The following is an 18,976-nucleotide window of genomic DNA, read 5'->3' on the forward strand; positions in this document are numbered from 1 at the left end:
TACCTGGAGGTTGGGAACAGAAGAGATACATGAAAATTCTGCATTGTGCCCTCAAGAGGAAAAATATGCCTTCCCTTCACCTAACTGTAGCCTTTCTACGACCAGAATGTGAGGCATTTTAGACTACAGAGACAAGAAAATATCTTATGGGTGACAAGGCAAAAAACAAGAAGAGCCTGAGTTCCTGTTTAGCTACACAACTCAGATTTATTTCCATGAGAAATGAACTTCTGCCTTTCTTGAACCACCATTACTTTGGGTTTCTGTCACAAGACGTTAAATCCATATTCTAATGAATACAGTTTGAAGAGTCAATTTTTGGTTTCCGAATGGATAATCAATTATCTTAATACTACCCTTTCCTGATTTGAAATGTCACTTTTGCCATAAACTCATATGTATAAATATTTGTCTGTGTATATACACACACATACACACTCTATGTCCATTTATCTATTCGTCTATTCCCGCGCAAACAGCAAACTATTTGAATTACTATAGCTTTATCATGTTTTGACATGTGGAATGGCAATGCACTCTTCGTTGTCCTTCCTTCATAATTTATTCAGCTATTGTGAATTTTCTCTTACAAATGAACTTGAGAATAGCCTGTCAAACTCCGTAAGTAAAATTCTGCAGGGACGTTTCCACTACTGCCAAAGATAGAATAACTGAGATCAGATCTACCCTCCCATCTGAAAAAATAATGACAAAAGATAGAATATATGAAACAGCAGTTTCACTGAACATCAGGCAACAACACAGAGTGATCTGTGAGAGACAAGAAACAAAGTAAGCGAGCCCTAAAATTGCTCATTTATTGCCTAAAGAGTTTTGAGGCCAGGACAGGTTAGAAGAACTAAGGGTGAGCTAGGAAGACATCATGATTGAAATGATGAGCTGAGACAGTCTAGAGAAACTAAGACAGATTCATAGGACAGAGCATCAGATAGGAGACAGCTGCACAGAGAAACCTCTGAAATATTTAGTAGGATACATATCAGCTCATGGATGTAAGAAAACTACCTAAAGCCAGGGAAACAACCTTCTAAAGAATGAGAAGAACAGTACTACTTACACATGGCTAGGAACAGTGCCTGATCCCACCAAACAGACTGGGGAAACTCATAATTCGCAGGCTCCAGGTAGAGTATTCAGAAGGATATTGCCTCAATAGTGGAGAATAGCCCTAGGATAAGCCCTTCTGTAGATCTACCTAACAAATTAGAAAAGTAAATTCCAGAAAGTCTAAACTGTTTCCAAGTAACTTAACTGCATCCCAAAACAAAGCTCAAGAAGATTTATAGGAATACAAAAATACCCAGAACTAAACATGATAAAAAGAAAAATCACATCTGATATCCAACCCACAATAACCAGGCAACAAAGAGGCAGAAAAACACAACCTAAAATGAGAAGAATAATCAATCAATCAACCCAGAACGGACACAGATGTTAGAATTAAAACAAGGCATTAAAAGTTATTATAACTGTATACCATTACATTAAAAAAGTATTAAATACGTAAAATATGTTTAAAGACCCAGATCAAACTTCTAGACATAAAAACTACAATGTCTGAGATTTAAAAATACACTGATGAAACTAATGGCAAGTTTGATATTGCTAACAAAAAGGTTAGTCAGCTTGAAGGCACAGTAACAGAAACTATCTGAAATGAAATAGGAAGAAAAGGGAATTTTTTTAAAATGACAGAGCATGAGTAAGCTGTTGAGACAACTTCAAACAACCTAACATACATGTGTTCAGTTGAGCCTAACGCTGCCTCCTACATATTTTAAGATCGTCCTAAAAGGCTTTGCTGTACATAGTTAACTGTAACCTAACTGGGATGTGTTTACATACAGTAAACCTAACTGGGATGTGTTTACATATAGTAACCTACTCTTGTACCAACCAATCACCAAGTTTCATCCAATCACAGGCAGTCCTCTGTTCAAATTGTGTTCAAATAAGGCAAATGCTGAGCTGTAACCAATCCAGCTGTTTCTGTAACTTACTCATTTTCTGTCTGTCACTTTCCTTTGCCTGTCCATAAATCCTCTCTGACCACGTGGCAGAGCCAAGGTTAGTCTGAACCTATTATCATTTTGGAGCTACCCAACTTGCAAATCATTCTTTGCTCAATTAAACTCTGTTAAGTTTAATTTGTCTTAAGTTTTTCTTTTAACACATGCAATTGGAGATCCCTAAGGTAGGAAGCAGGGGAAGAGGAGGACTGAAAAAACATCTGAAATAGTAATAGCCAAAATATTCCTGAAATTAATGAAAAACACTATAAACCAATGGATTCAAAAAGCTCAACAAACCCTAAGCACAAGCAACATGAAGAAAACTATACAATGGAACGTCATAATCTAATTATCAAAACCAGAGACAAAGAAAAAAATCTTAAAAGCAGCCATTTTGAAAGACAGAAAAGAAAAGACGTGCACAGAAGAAAAATAAAGATGACTGGATTACCCCCAGGACAGATTTCACAAACTCAAAATTGGTAAAAGGAAAGAAATAATAAAGAGCAGAGCAGAAAAAAATGAGAGTGAGACTAAAAACACAATACAAAAGACCAATAAAACAAAAGTTGGTGTTTTTGAAAAGATAAAATCAAAAAAAATTTAATAGACTACAAAAAAAAGAAAACCAGAAACAGAAGACATAAGAACTCAGACCACAGAAATACAAAGATAGATACTATTACAAACAACTATTTGACCACAAATTGGAAAACCTAGAATAGATAAATTCCTGGACACATCCAACCTTCTGAGATTGAACCACGAAAAAACCTCAATAAGCCAGTAAAAAGTAATGAGATTGAAGCCATGACAAAAAGTTTCACATCAAAGAAAAGCCCACAACCTGATGGCTTCACTGCTGAATTACAGCAAACATTTAAAGAAAGGAAGGAAGGAAGAGAAAGAAAAGAAATCCTAAAATTTATATGGAGCCACAAAAGACCCTGAATAGTCAAAGCAATCCTGAGCAAAAAAAAAAAAAAAAAAAACTGGAGAGGCTTCACACTACCTAACTTCAAAATATACTACAAAGCTATTGTAATCAAATCAGCATGGTACTGGCATAAAAAGAGACAAACAGACCAATTATACAGAACAGAGAACCCACATATAAATGTATGCATTTACGGCTAACTCATATTCAAGAAAGGTGCTAAAAATGTACAACAGAAAAAGGACAATCTCTTCAATAAATAGTGCAGAAAAAAACAGGATACCATATGCAGAAGCATGAAACTAGATGCTTATCTCTCACTGTACACAGAAATCAAATCAAAATGGATTAAAGACTTAAATCTAAGACCTGAAACTATAAAACTAATGAAAGAAAACACTGGGGAAACTCTCCAGGACACTGATCTTGGCAAAGATCTTTTTGTGTAAGATCTCAAAAGCACGCACAACTGAAACAAAAACAGACAGAATTACATTAAGCTAAAAAGCTTCTGCACAGCACAGGGAAACAAACAAGCGAAGAGACAACCCACAGAATGAGAGAAACTATTTGCAAACTATCCACCTGACAAGGAATTAATAACCAAAACATAAAAAGAGCTCAGACAACTTAATAACAAAAAAAATCTGATTTAAAAATAGTCCAAAGACCTGTACAGTAATTTCTCAAAAGACAAACAAATGGCCAACAGGTATGTGAGAAAATACTCGACATCACTAATCTTCAGAGAAACAGAAATCAAAACCACAATGAGGTATCATCACATCCAAGTTAGAATGGCTTATATCATAAAAGACGGGAATAACAGATGCTGGTGAGGATATAGAGAAAGTGGAACCCTTGTATACTACTTGTAGAAATATAAATTAATACAGCCACTGTGGCAATCTGTATGGAGAGTCCTCAAAAAGACTAAACATAGAGCTACCATATGATCCAGCAAGTCCACTACAAGTACATATCTAAGGGGAAATCAGTATATCAAAGGGTATCTGCACTCCCATGTTTACTGCAGCACTATTCACAATAGCCAAAATATGGAATCAACCTTAGTGTCCATCAGTGGATGAATGGATAAAGAAAATATGGTATACATACACTATGGAGTATTATTCAGCCGTTAAAAAGAATGAAATCCTGTCATTTACAGCAACATGGATAGGATGGAGGTCATTATGTTAAGCGAAACAAGCCAACCACAGGAAGACAAATATCACATGTTCTCAATCATATGTGGGAGCTAAAAACTGGATGTCATGAAGACAGAGAGTAGGCTGGAAGATACCAGAAGCCTACAAGGGTAGGGAGGATGGGGTGGGGGAGGGGATGAAGAAAAGTTGATTAATGTATACAAATATACACTTAGAAGAAATAAGCCCTGGTGTTTGACAGATCAGTAGGGTGACTACGGTTTACATTAATTGATTATACATTTCAAACTAGCTAAAAGAGAATTAATTCAAATGTTTCTAGCATAAATATTTAAGCCTGGGCAACATGGGGAAACCCCATCTCCACAAAAAATTAGCTGGGCACGGTGGCACATACCTATAGTCCCAGCTACCCAGGAGGCTGAGGTGGGAAGATCACATAAACCTGGGAGGTCAAGGCTGCAGTGAGTCGTGATTGTGCAATTGCACTCCAGCCTGGGCAACAGAGCAAGACCCTTTCTCAAAAAACAATAAATATTTAAGGTAATGGATAACCCAATTACCCTGATTTGATTATATGAATGCACTGAATTATCACACGTAGTCCAAAAACATGTACATCTAATACATGTCAATACAAATAAGGATAATCAGAACACAGCAACCACTTCTGCTATGCGACTCTGTCTTATAATAAGCTCTGGTGCTTATTTAATAACAATGAGAAACTGGTTACTTCCTTACTTTTTAAAAAGCTCATTCTTGTACATTACAGTAAGGATATATGTCCATTACCAAAAAATTAAGACCAGATGTTTGCCCGTATTTACCGAAAACTGAAACCCCATCTTTAGGGCACATCAGTCTTTGAGAAATATAGCCACAGTCCAAAGATAATCTATAACTATAATGAAGCTATTTTAAAACATAAATCAGGAATAATACACTATTAAACTCTGTAAGAAGCACTTGATTTGCTTACAGTGATTCTTGCCTAAGGATGAACAGCAATTTTTCAAGCCCACACCTCCAGATGAGAGTCAGATATATCTTAGATGAAGCAATAGGGTCAAGAGTAGAAATTTCAGTAGGAAAGCTATGCCAAGAAGACCTGTTCATCCTTGCCTTATAGATTTATTTAATGAACTAAAAGCAATGACAAACTTTCATGATATACCTAAGACAAAAATGTTTAATTCCCAAAAAAGACTTGGTGCAAAAGACTATCAAGAATGTGCAGCTCCAAAAACACTGATTTTCAAACAAAAATACAGGAATTAATACATTCAAATAACATTTTTTAAAAAGTTATCATGAAAGGATAGTTTTCAACTCTAACCAGTTTCTCAAATATATTTATAATTTTTATATATACTATATATAATATGTATTTTATTTATATATATATACATACATATATATATTTTTTTTTTTGACAGAGTTTTGCTCTTGTTGCCCAGGCTGGAGTGCAATGGCACGATTTTGGCTCACTGTAACCTCCGCCTCCCAGGTTCAAGCAATTCTCCTGCCTCAGCCCCCCGAATAGCTGGGATTACAGACATATACCACCATGCCTGACTAATTTTGTATTTTTAGTAGAGACAGGGTTTCTCCGTGTTGGTCAGCCTGGTCTCAAACTCCTGACCTCAGGTGATCTGCCCACCTTGGCCTCCCAAAGTGCTAGGATTAGAGGCGGAGTCACTGCGCCCAGCTCTTTTAATATTTTTATTATTTAAAAAACAATAGTCATTATTAATGATCACATGTCATTTGACTAAAGACAGTATTTGTCAATCTTAATAGATTTTGCTTCCAATATCTTTTGGCAGATTTTTTAAAAATCAAAAGAACTCAAAAATCCTCGAGGGTAATTTTTCAGTATGCCATACGCACTCATTAAAAGCAACTGCAGAAAATAAACATTTCAAATATTTTTGAACAATGACAAGATAAAATGCCTCCTAAAATGCCTACTTGAAGTGAACATAATTATTTGTCTATAACCTGAGTCACATAATATTACAATACCCAATAACATAAAACAACTTTTCTATTTGAAAATTGTTATTCTATACATTAAACATCTTCTAATTATGTTCCACTGAACATGAAAAGGATTCTATAATCAAACACTGTTATTAGAAACTCAATATACTTGGATATTTGCACTGTACAATTAACAAGTTAAAAGTTCTGTAAAGGCTTGGTGCGGTGGCTCACGCCTATAATCCCAGCACTTTGGGAGGCCAAGGTGGGAGGATCACCTGAGGTAGGGAGTTCGAGACTAGCCTGACCAACATGGAGAAACCTCATCTCTACTGAAAATACAAAATTAGCTGGGCATGGTGGTGCATGCCTATAATGCCAGCTACTCGGGAGGCTGAGGCAGGAGAATCTCTTGAACCCAGGAGGCAGAGGTTGCAGTGAGCCAAGACAGTGCCATTGTACTCCAGCCTGAGCAACAAGAGCGAAACTCTGTCTCAAAAAAAAAAAGTTCTGAGAAGGGATTTTGATTAAATTCAGCATTTAACAAACCTTTATGACAGCAAAAGCCTTTTTTATACAATATTCACTCTGTACCCAGGTCTAGTTCTTTTTTTAATCAAATTCTGTTTTAAAGATGAATATTTTATGACATTTATTCTTTCTTCAGAAATCTTCCAAAGAAGGCCGGGCACGGTGGCTCACACCTGTAATCCCAGCACTTCGGGAGGCCAAGGCAGGCGGATCACGAGGTCAGGAGATCGAGACCATCCTGGCTAACACGGTGAAACCCCGTCTCTATTAAAAATACAAAAAATTAGCCAGGCGTGGTGGCGGGCGCCTGTAGTCCCAGCTACTTGGGAGGCTGAGGCAGGAGAATGGCATGAACCCGGGAGGCAGGGCTTGCAGTGAGCCGAGATCGTGCCACTGCACTCCAGCCTGGGCGCCAGAGTAAGACTCTGTCTCAAAAAAAAAGAAAAAAGAAATCTTCTAAAGAAGAAAATCTACTTTTTCTTTAATAGAATAAACTCATTCTATTCTGTTTGCAATTATCATATGGGTCCATTGAACCTTTCATAAATCTGATACATTATGGAATCTTAACCTTATTTTTCCTAATTTTGGTATTTCAGCATCCTAGGGATCCTTTCACATTAATTATCAATCGTTCCCAACTATCCTAACAAAAAGACTAAAATGCAAAGCATGGTAGAAAGACCTTTCATGTAGAAACATGAAAGAATGACATGAAATAATCACTAATGCATAATCCTTCGGTTTTCTTTCTGTACTGCTCAAAGTATTACATCATCTTTCCAGAAGGCAACAAAGAGTCTGCAGATACCTTCTTTGTATTTTCCCTTGAACACAGTTGAGAAATCAGAATTTTTCATTTTTCACAAACAGAAAAAAAAAAGACAGGAAAATTTAGACAAAGTAGAAGATCAATGCAAAAAGGCAAATAACCACTCTAGACTGAAGGTTCTCCACCTAGGCAATATTTACATTTTGAACCAGATAATACTTTGTAGCAGGAAAGCGTCTTGCACATTACAGGATGTTTAGTAGCATCCCTGGTCTCTATCCAGTAGATGTCATTAGCATCCACTACCCCTCAACCCCTGGTTACAACAGCTAAAAATGTCTCCAGGCATTGCCAGATATCACCTGGGAAAAAACTGTCCCCAGTTGAGAACCAGTGCTCTGGACTCTAATTATAATGATGGTGAAATCAATCCTATAAGCAATAAATCAGATTACGATTTTCAGATGATGTACTATATGAACAGTCTCACTGAAAAAAAGGAATGAACAATATATTTCTAAGGACAAAAAGAAAATATGGTGGCCGGGCACAGTGGCTCACACCTGTAATTCCAGCATTTTGGGAGGCCGCGGATCACAGGGTCAGGAGATCAAGACCATCCTGGCTAACACAGTGAAACCCCATCTCTACTAAAAATACAAAAATTAGCCGGCTGTGGTGGCGAGTGCCTGTAATCCCAGCTACTCGGGAGGCTGAGGCAGAATTGCTTGAACCCAGGAGGCGGAGGCTGCAGTGAGCCGAGATCACGCCACTGCACTCCAGCCTGGGTGACAGAGTGAGACTCCGTCTCAAAAAGAAATTAATTTTAAAAAAAAAAGAAAATATGGTATCCTCACTTAGTCATTTATTAGGAAGGACTTCAAATTACATTATTTCATGACAAAAACCTGGACATCCTTAAAGAATGTGTGATAATATTCTTCCATCTTTTACGACATTTGTACACCAAAATTTACTTAATATGGTTCGTAAGTGGACAAACGTTGAAGGCAGGTACATATGTTAAAGTACTTGGAAACAGATGATGTAAAAATGAAAAAAAATTCATTAAAATGTTTTGCAATTACAGAGCATGCAATTATGAAGAAAAGCCATCTTTTCTTCAACCAAATTATGACTCTCAAAGTTCTCAAATGTATTTGAATTTGGTAGTGTATGTACAGAAGTAATGATAAGCCAAGACTTATTAGTGGTGTATTTGAGATCTGGAATCAGTATTGCATTTTGATGATGCAAATACAAGAAGAACCAGAAGTAATTACAAGCTAGAACCTATTAGAAATGTATCTAAAATCTAGTATCAGTTATTTACACAATGCACATGTGCCAGATTCAAGCATGACAACTGACAAGTAAATACAGTTGACCCTTGAACAACACAAATTTGAAGTACACAGGTCTACTTATAAGCAGATTTTCTTCTACCCCTGCCACCCCTGAGATAGCAAAGCCAATCTCTCTTCTTCCTCCCTCTTTTCAGCCTACTCAACATGAAGAAGGATGAAGACCTTTATGATGATCCATTTCCACTTAATGAACAGTTAACATATTTTCCCCTTATGATTGGTCCTAATATTTTTCTCTAATTTATCCTAAGAATATAGTATATAATACATATAACATACAAAGTATGTATTAATTGGCTATTTGTGTTATTGATAAGACTTCCAGTCAGTAGCAGACTATTAGTAGTTAAGTTGTGGGGAGTTGAAAGTTATACTCAGATTTTCAACTGAGCTGGCAGTTGGTGCCCTTAACCCCCAACATTGTTCAAGGGTCAACAGCAGTTACAAAGGACACTGACACATTTGAGCACACATTATCTTCAACTTGGAATACATGGAATTAAAATTTGGGTTTGCAGTGTTCAAATTCTTAGTAAAATTTCCAATGAAGTCGCTTTTCACTATCCTTTATTCTTTCGTCTGCACATTATTCATACAAGGGCTTTAAAATATTTTTTTAAATAAAAAGAATCCATTATACTTAAATGGTAAATGGTGATGACTAATTTTTCTAGTATATTCAGGGTTATCATAATACTGAAAACACTGTACTGCCTACACATTACTGTGCACCTACTGTATATATGGCAGTGGTCACCAACCTTTTTGGCACCAGGGACTAGTTTCATGGAAGACAATTTTTCCATGGACCGAGGTTGGGGGATGGTTTCGGGATGAAACTGTTCCACCTCAGATAATCAGGCACTATATTCTCATAAGGAGTACACAACCTAGATCCCTTGAATGCACAGTTCACAATAGGGTTTGTGCTTCTATGAGAATCTAATGCTACCGCTGATGTGACAGGAGGCAGAGCTCAGACAGTAATGGTCGATCACCCACCACTCACCCACTGCTGGGCAGCTCAGTTCCTAACAGGCCAGGCAGCAGAATCTGCACCCCAAGCACTGGGGACCCTGATATAAGGCACTCCCAGGTATAGAAATTTAAAATATGAAAACACCGTGATCTCATGAAGTTTAATATTTACCATGTAGCATGAGATGTGTACTTTGCAGTAACAATAACTTGAATGTCAATAAATCCACTAATAAAAGAGGGTATGATTTTCTTGGTTGTGTATGGTAATTAGAAGCTATGTGTAGATGTGATATACGAAATAACACTACAAAAGTGAAAATAAATTAGAGTTAATCAAATAGGATGAATCTTAGAAACAGAGCTCAGTAAAAAAAACAAAAAGAAAGAAAAAAAGGCCATATATATGATTTTTAAAATAAGCAAAATGAAACATATATTGTACCTTCTACTTCCACAACGACGAAGTAGCTTCTATAGGACTAAAACTCCTACTGAGAACTAGAAAAACTCAATTTAAAGAAAACAAACAAGCTGTTTAAAAGTAGTAAAGAGCAACTGAGTGCTTGAAGGGCAAAGATCTCAGAGAGAAAGGAAATATACTGAGGCAAAGTCAATAGTCTCTACTTCTTTCTTCCTGGAGAGATTTTTAGACCCTAAACTGTGCTGTGACAAGCTAAGAAACTAAACAGAGAGCAACAGGTAAGAGCCTAAGAAACTAAGTAAACCCTCTGAAAGTATTCCTATGCTAGGGGGCCAAAATTTGGAGTCCAGGTTCTACCACGAAAGAGATGCGCCTGGTAAACAACCCTAGCTTTAAGTCAAGACCTCCAAGGGACCATGTCCTAGGAGCATAAGAATAAAGGGGGGGAAAAAACAAACTAGAACAGGACGTACAAAAAAAAACAAAAATTAGACTCTAATCATATCAATGCTAAATTGGATTAAGGTTATCCATCCCTACATTAACTGCCTTCTGAAAGAAAATTAAATTCTGTCTGAAAAAAAATAGCATCCAGAGCTTAATAAATTTTTACATATTATGCCCAACAATCAACTAAAAAAAAAATCAGGCATGTCAAAAGGCAGAACCAAACACCAAGGGAGAAAAACCAGAAAACAAAACTTACCCATAGGTAATCAAGATATTGGAGTTATTAGGCACAGCCCTTTAAATTATCTGTGATCAATACATTCAAAGAAAAAAAAGGTAAAGAATTTCACCTGACAACTAGAAAATAACAAGAATGAAGATAAAATATAAATTTTATAACTTAAATAAATAAATAGATAACTTGGTAGGCTTAACAGCAGATTCAACACAGCAGAAGAGAGACCTAGAAGTTAATCTGTGGAAAGTATCCAATTTAAGCATAAAGAAAATCAAAGTAGGAGAAATACAGGAAAAAAAAAAGAGATATGGGATGTAGTAAAAAGATCTGTGGGATGGAGTCTCAGAAGAGGTAGGAAAATGGTACAGAAATCTTATCTGAAGAGAAACTGGCCAAAAATATTTCAAAATTGACAGAAGACATCAAGCCGCAGATTCAAGAAATGCTACAAACCCCAAGCCAGATAAATATTACACTCAATCAAACCTGGACACATGAAAAAAATACTAACAACCAATGACTTAAAAAACAGTGAGAGGAGGATAAAAGACACTTTAACTTCAAAGAAGCAATAATAATCCTGAGAAGTGATATTTTTAAACAGAAACCATGGAACCAGAATATCTTTAAAGTGTTGGGAGGTCAGGGAGAACCAACACCTGTAAACTTAGAATTCTACACCCAGCAAAAATATTCAAAAATGAAGGCAAAAAAAGACATTTTTCAGAGACAAAAAAAAAAAAAAAAAAAAAACTGAGAGAATGTATCATCAGCAGGAACTCACTAAAAGAAATACTAAAGAGAATTCTTCAAGCAGAAGAAAAGTAAGCTGGAGACTTACAGGAAAGAAGGGCAACAGAAACAGCAAATATATAACAACAATAGCATATAAAGACTCTTAGTGTTTAAGGTCCTAATATTGTTCAAGAAGTGATAAACGTATTATTCTAGTAAGCCAATGATGTATGTTATAATTTCTAGGATAACCACTAAGAAAATAATTGAAAAATTGAAAAATAATTGAATAATTATTGAAAATTAATTATTAAAAATTATGAAAAACAATTATTAAAAATAATTGAAAAATAATTGAAAAATGTATAACTAACAAGCCTATAGAGAATAAAAGCAAATAGGAAAGCAATGGATTAATCCAAAGAAGACAAGAAAGGAGAGGAAAAAAGACAAATACTAAGGCAATAGAAACTACCAAAATTGTAGATTGAAACACGAACATATCCTAACTACCTTAATAAAAAACGAACTACATACTCCAATTAAAAGACAGTTTTATCAAACTGGATTGAAAAATTAAAACTCAACTATATGCTGTTTTACAAGACACATGACTTAAATGTAAGTATACAAAAATGTCTAAATGGAAAAGGATATACATGCAAAAACTCATCAAAAGAAAGCTGATATACAGTAGAGCCTAGGGCAGGAAACATTACTAAAGATAAAAAAACACATTATATAATAATAAATGGGTCAACCATACAGGAAAATGTAATAATTTTAAGTATGTGACCACTGAAAGACATGGCCTTAAAACATACAAAACAAAACACAAAAGAGCATATACTATATGATTCCATTTATTAAAAACTTCCAAAAGTCAGCATACTGGTTACCTTTGGGGAAGTGTATTAATTTGGAAGGGGCACACAGGAAGCTATGAAGGTGCTATGAACGTTGTGTTTCTTGATCTGGGTAGTGGTTACAAAGGTATGTTCATTTGTTAAAATTCATAAAGTCATTTGCTTATAATTTCTGTATCTTTTGGTAGGTTGGTTATCCTTCCTTAAAAACAAACTATATTAAAAAAAAAAAAAAAAAAAGCAAGAAAGTGATTACCCCCAGCAGGGACAAGAAGAAAGGACTGAACATGGAACACCTTGGGCTTTGACAGTATTGGTGACATTCCTTTCCTAAACTCGGTGGCTTATTCACTGTACTGTACTTTAAACACACTTTACATATATGCTGTAATATACATCTAAAATACTCCAGTTTTTTAAGAAAAAAAATAATTCCTTATACACCGACATGTCAACAGTAGCTTGTCTGTGGTAAGGCTCTAGGTTATTTTATTTTTATTATTTCTACTTTTCTGTTTTTTTCCAATTTTTATAAAATCACCCTGTATTTCTTGATAATTTTTTAAATACTAATTTTTACAAAGGAAATATTTATCCCAATTCTCTACCTCAGTTGCCCATAAAACACTTTATATAAAACATATTTTATATTCCAAAGGTAAAATTCTAAATAGCTATACAATAATTGACGGGCAAATTAAATTATTAATAACTTATGAATAAACTTTTTAGAATGGATATGTTCTATAGCTTGATTGTGCTGACAGTAAAAGAGATATCGGTATTTATCAAAACTCACTGAATTGGACACTTAAAATGAATGTATCTTATCAGATGTAAATTACACCTTAATAAAGTTGATTTTAAAAACTATCATTGCATATACATTAGAAGCAATTAGATAAGAACATTTTATATACAGTACCTACAAATTCCACAGTTTTCACAGTGATACTGCTTCTTATCTTTGTCAAACAAATGGCATATATCACAATAATATTCTCCAAACAATGTGCTACATTCTTCACAAGTCTGTTGGGCCTAAAAAAGACACATAATTAAAAACTGCAATAAACTAAACAAAACATTTTGAGTTACCATTTGAATATCTAGAATTTATGTTTAAGTATATGCAGTTTATTTTTACAAGTTTTGAAACACCTAAACCAAAGATATTGCTTATTCTAGAAGTTAAAGAAATCTTATTTATAATACTTTTGATTAAATTTTTTCAAACCACCTTAATACAGCTTTTAAAAAGAAAATAGAAATGTCATAAAATCTTACATGTTGAATTTTTTCACAGTTTATGCACTGCACTTCCTTCACTTTAAAGCGATCTAGTTGATGATCTTCATTGTTATCATGACACAAGCGGCAAGTATAAAGCTTGTCACAGCAAGGTGCCTAACCCCCATGGAGAAAAAAGAGATACAGTAAGAAGCAAAAGAAACTAACTGTGCAATACAAAAAGAAAATGTCTTCCTCCTCCTCCTGGATGGAAATGAAAGATTACACCCAATAGATCAGTTGCTAAACTGATCCTAAACATAACATTTCACTAGTTTCTTGGCATATTTTATGTTAATTCTTCCCTTCAACATCACTACGTCTGTATGAAGTTGAACACAACTTTAAAACAAAAGAATTATGAAGGAAATCCCTAGATTGAAACACTAATCCCACAACACCTGATATGCTTTGGCTGTGTTCCCACCCAAATCTCAACTTGAAATGTATCTCCCAGAATTCTCACGTGTTGTGGGAGGGACTCAGAAGGAGGTAACTGAATCATGGGGGTCAGACTCTCTCATGCTATTCTAGTGATAATGAATGAAATCTCATGAGATCTGATGGGTTTATCAGGAGTTTCCACTTTTGCTTCTTCCTCATTTTCTATTGCCACCACCATGTAAGAAATGCCTTTTGTCTCCCGCCATGATTCTCAGGCCTCCCCAGCCATGTGGAACTGTAAGTCCAATTAAACCTCTTTTTCTTCCCAGTCTTGGGTATGTCTTTATCAGCAGTGTGAAAACAGACAAATATAACACCCCAATTTCATTCTGAGCCTAAACAGCAAACAGGCAACCTCTTCTTAGACATTTCCAGATAAATTCATTTACATTAAAAATAATAAAGATTATATTCTTATTTTACTAGTTTTTATTAATCATCAACCTCATATATAATATTGCAGAAAATGCAACAAATGTAAGAGATAGGCCTTGTTTTCAAGCATGGCAAAGACTGCCAGTTGTCCAACAAAATCTATCCTCTCCTTCCTGGGCACAATTGTTCAGCTACATCAGACAGATGGCCATATGCCCTAAAACATGACAAAATGATACAACAGAAAAATCTCATCCCTGGAGTGACCATGTGGAACAAAGCCTCATCACCAATCCGCATCACTCACCTTGGAATTGTTAAATGGAAAGAAATAAAACCTTTATTCTTTAATCTACATCACTGTTGGGTTTTTTCATTACAGCAACTTTACCATTACAAGTATATCAAGAGATTTCCAGGCCAGTGAGCTAACTCAATACTTTCCAATACACTGTGACCCTGTAGATCCACTCATTTCTGAAGGCTTCCTATGCCTTGACTTACCATAATGTAGTTCATTCCTTAAAGATTTTAACACTTAACTGGCTTCCTTTTTCTGCAACTCTCAGTTCCTTGACTTTGTCATTTCCAATAACCTTGTCCTCCAACCCACTATTCTCATAGTCATACCGCAGAACAGTAGTTCTCAAATGGTTTGGTCTCAGGATCCCTTCACACTTTTTAAAATTACTGAGAATCCCAAAGAGCTTTGGTTTATGTGGATTTTATCTATTGACATATACCACATCATAAATTAAAAAGGACAGCTTTTTAAAATATTACTATTACTTCTTTTTAAAAGTAACGAACTCATTACTTGTTAACATAAATAACATATTTTAATGAAAAATAACTTTATTTTTCCCCCCAAACAGCTGAATTCTTATATCTGCTTATGCATTCAAACAGTTGTGGCTGAAGTACAAGAAGAAACTCTGGCCTCACAGAAATACGTACACTGGAAAAGAAAGGAGTATTTTAATAGCCTTTTTGGAGAATTATGGATATCATTCTCTGATATTACACTAGAACAACAACTCTTAAAGGGTAGTTGCAACATGAAATCTGAAATCGTATCAATGAACTTTTCTTCCTTGGTTACATTAAAATCTATTGATCTATCTTGCACTTCAAATGGATGTTTTATTCATGCATTGGTCATTTGGAAAATACCAGTTCAGTGAGTTACTTACATCTTCTAAATGTTCACACATTTAACATGCAATATCAAAAAATCATATTCATTAAAAGTCTTTAGGTATTGAAGAAAATCTCACCAAAAAAGGTCTTTTAAAAAGCTTCCAACCTCACAAAAGCTAATAAGTTTTCCAAAATTCTAATTTTTGTGTGAAAGCTTGAATTTTATCACTGCAACAAATACTGTCATTTTCATTTGTAGTGAGTCTCACTTTTCTCCTTTTTGAGAAAATGTCTGCCAACTACCCAAATGTGAATGACTACAATTTTTTCAAGTAAAAAATGCTGTTCCATGAAAAAAAGCAACTAATTCACTTTACAATCCAGTTGCACAAGAGCTTTTCCTCAAGACAACCCTCTAATTTCAGTTTACAGAAGTGTTTGATCAAAACTTCCCATGTCATTGAACAGCATATTAAAAGATATACTCAAGGGTTGAGATTTGATTAAAATTAACGATTTTACCGCTTTATCAACATTTTTAAGTGAAGCTGGCTTTTTAAAAAAACTATAGGTGTAGTATAGTTCAGTGCCACTGTCTTGATTCAAGCTAAGGTACTAGCAATACTAAACAGTGCTTTTCCACCATCAATGCGTGTGTCAACAGACTGAAAAAAAGAAAAATATCTCAGTGTTCATAGAAAGTAGTTTTGGCCTTGCAGACCCCCTGAAAGGACCTCAGGAATCCCCAGGGGTCCATTCACTACACTTTGAAAACCACTGCTACAAAACAACTGCACCCTCTCTGCATCTCAATTCCAAGCATGAAATTCTCTAACCATTGGAGTAAGTCTCCCCTTGCAACACCCTAATTCCTTTCTCTCTTCCTCTACACTCATGGATAACAATTCCAACCCTGGTTAAATCCTATTTGACTTATATCAGAAGCAGCTGAATATGGCTAGAGAAAAAGCATCACCATCCTTGCTGGTTCATATGAAGTGGACACTTAAATACCACGTTTCCCTAGTCAATTCTCTCATTCTTCTAGAGTCTAAGACCCAAGATTTAGATGATCATTTCACTTCTTCTCCTCCGGCTTTAAAACTCTAACAACTCTTTCTCCTTAACACTCTGCTGATGACCTTATTTCACTATAAAAACAGTAAACGTACTTCCTGCTGACAGGTCTGAAAAGAACATCCTCCTATAATCTCTATTAACTTACTTGCAAATACACCTCATTCTCTGCCTTCCCTTAGGAAGAACTGACAGTCTATGTTTCTAAGGCCAACTCCTTCACTTGTGCACTGGATTTCATCCCCTTTGGCTACTCAAGGACAATGCCCTTATAGTTTTCTCACTCTCTCCTGCATTATAAAACGTTCTCACTGTATTGTATCATTTCCTAGAATATACAAACATGCTGTAATACTTCCTCTCTTAAAGAGGAAAAAATATGGTGCCAGATCTCCCAGCAACCACACCTTATTTTTTGCTCCCCTTTACAGCTAAACCCCAAGAACAGCCTATAAGTGCTATTTTCAATTCCACTCCTCCCATTCTTTCTTAAATTCACTCGAATCCTGATCTCTCCACTAAAACTCCTCGTCAAGATCACCAGTGACCTCTTCCTTGCCAAATCCAAAGAGTAATTCTCAGTTATCTTACTCAAACAGCTGCATTTGACCCAGTTGACCACATCCTCCTTGAAATACTTCACTTGGCCTCTGGTATTTAAGAGAGAGAGAGAGAGGGGAAGGCAAAAACTGTTTGACACCCAGGGAGAAGTATCTTAGTGCTGATACACAGATCTAATTGTGTGGTTCATGGGGGGCGCCAAGATGTTAAATTCCGTTTTAGACCTCAAGTGTGAAAGAATAATAATACATCTCAGTAGAAATTGAATCATAAGGATAGCATTCAATTTCCTTACACAACACTTGGTGGATGACCAACATTTTTAAGGAGCTTCATCCAGTTCAGTGGAGCAATGTTCGTCAAGCCATGACCTATAGAAAAGAGTTTAGGATGCACGTACAGGCCTGACACTAGAACTTGCTTCTAATAATGAGGCAGTGACCAGCAAGGCTGACTTGTGAAGTGAAAGAACAAAAAATAATAATACTCAGATTGACGATGATAGTAATAGTCATGGTGGTATATATTTACTACTCATTTACTTCAGGGAATGCACCCCATTAAACACTATACACACCCTTTAGTATATAATCCTCATACACTTTTATGAAACAGGCGCTATCATCTCCATTTTACATACAGGGTAAAGACGAGCTTGCTAAAATCACAGTTATTAAAAAGGAGAGCTAAGATTTGGGGATAGGGTGGTTGAGGTGCCAAAGCTCAAGTTTTCTATGCAAAATTTTTGTACTGTTTCTTGCAAGGAAAATCAGGAAACTTCAATTGAATACGTGCCAATTTAAAAAAAAATACAGATTAAGAGGTTTTCTCAAAGTAACAATACATGCTAATTAAGCACTTTCCTATACACAATTTCCTGCTTAATGGCAATTAGATGATTGTCTTCTTTTTTGGGACACACGTTTTCTCCTACGTCTGAACATATGTACTGCCTCTAAAATGAAGCTGGCAGGCTATAAAACTTTACCACAGGAGCTGAAATCGTATTCGGGTTCTCCACTTGCTTATTTCCATTATCTCCACTTCCATTATTTCATCACACACCTGAACGGAAAACCCCAGTACAGGCCGGGGCTGCCTCAGTCTACTTCGGCAGCAAAAGACGAATAAGCCCACTAGCAAAGAGACCACTGTGCAAGCCTAATCACTTGCCAAGAAGGGTTTTGCTTTAAAGGTACGAAGCAGGTAGGAAAGATAGGGCTTATCGCCTTGCCAAAAACGTTCTCCTCAAGAAGAACCCAGTTCCAGGTGGAAAAGGTATCCTGATAATCAGGTTAACCTCAAACTCAAATCCAAGCCTAACCGCCTTGCCCAGCCCGCCCCAGCCCAACCCGACGGAAGCTTGTCAGGGAAGAGTCCATAGAAGGCGTCACCTTTAGGAGACATCCTCTGTCATAGTGCTCGCAGCCCCGCTGACCTCGCTCTTGACCGCTGGCGCCATCTTCCCGGGCCGTCGCCGCCATCTCCTCCACCTCCCCTCACATTCCACCGATCCTTCCCCCAGGATAAAAACCACGCCCAGAAAAGCTGCGCCTCCGTAGCACACCCCTCCCAGCCCCAGCGGCCACCAGGGACAATA

General features: G+C 36.1%; 1 protein-coding gene across 2 annotated transcripts in view; it reads right to left on the reverse strand.

Moving 5' to 3' along the window:
• RCHY1 (ring finger and CHY zinc finger domain containing 1) overlaps positions 1 to 18,909 on the reverse strand; it is a 32,079-nt gene extending 13,170 nt beyond the window's left edge. Inside the window, exons 1-3 of one of the 2 annotated variants that reach the window (XM_009240087.3) lie at positions 18,815 to 18,896; positions 13,777 to 13,896; positions 13,415 to 13,530 (exon numbers count right to left, since the gene is read on the reverse strand). In XM_009240087.3, the coding sequence (XP_009238362.1) occupies positions 13,415 to 13,530; positions 13,777 to 13,896; positions 18,815 to 18,838 (260 nt within the window). In that variant the 5' untranslated portion in view covers positions 18,839 to 18,896. Of the gene's footprint in view, positions 1 to 13,414; positions 13,531 to 13,776; positions 13,897 to 18,770 lie in introns of both variants that reach the window. The other variant, XM_002814877.5, reaches the window with a different exon arrangement.
• Between the last annotated feature and the right edge of the window lie 67 nt (positions 18,910 to 18,976).

Source organism: Pongo abelii, chromosome 3, assembly GCF_028885655.2.
Source record: "Pongo abelii isolate AG06213 chromosome 3, NHGRI_mPonAbe1-v2.0_pri, whole genome shotgun sequence".
Taxonomy (NCBI): Eukaryota; Metazoa; Chordata; class Mammalia; order Primates; family Hominidae; genus Pongo; species Pongo abelii.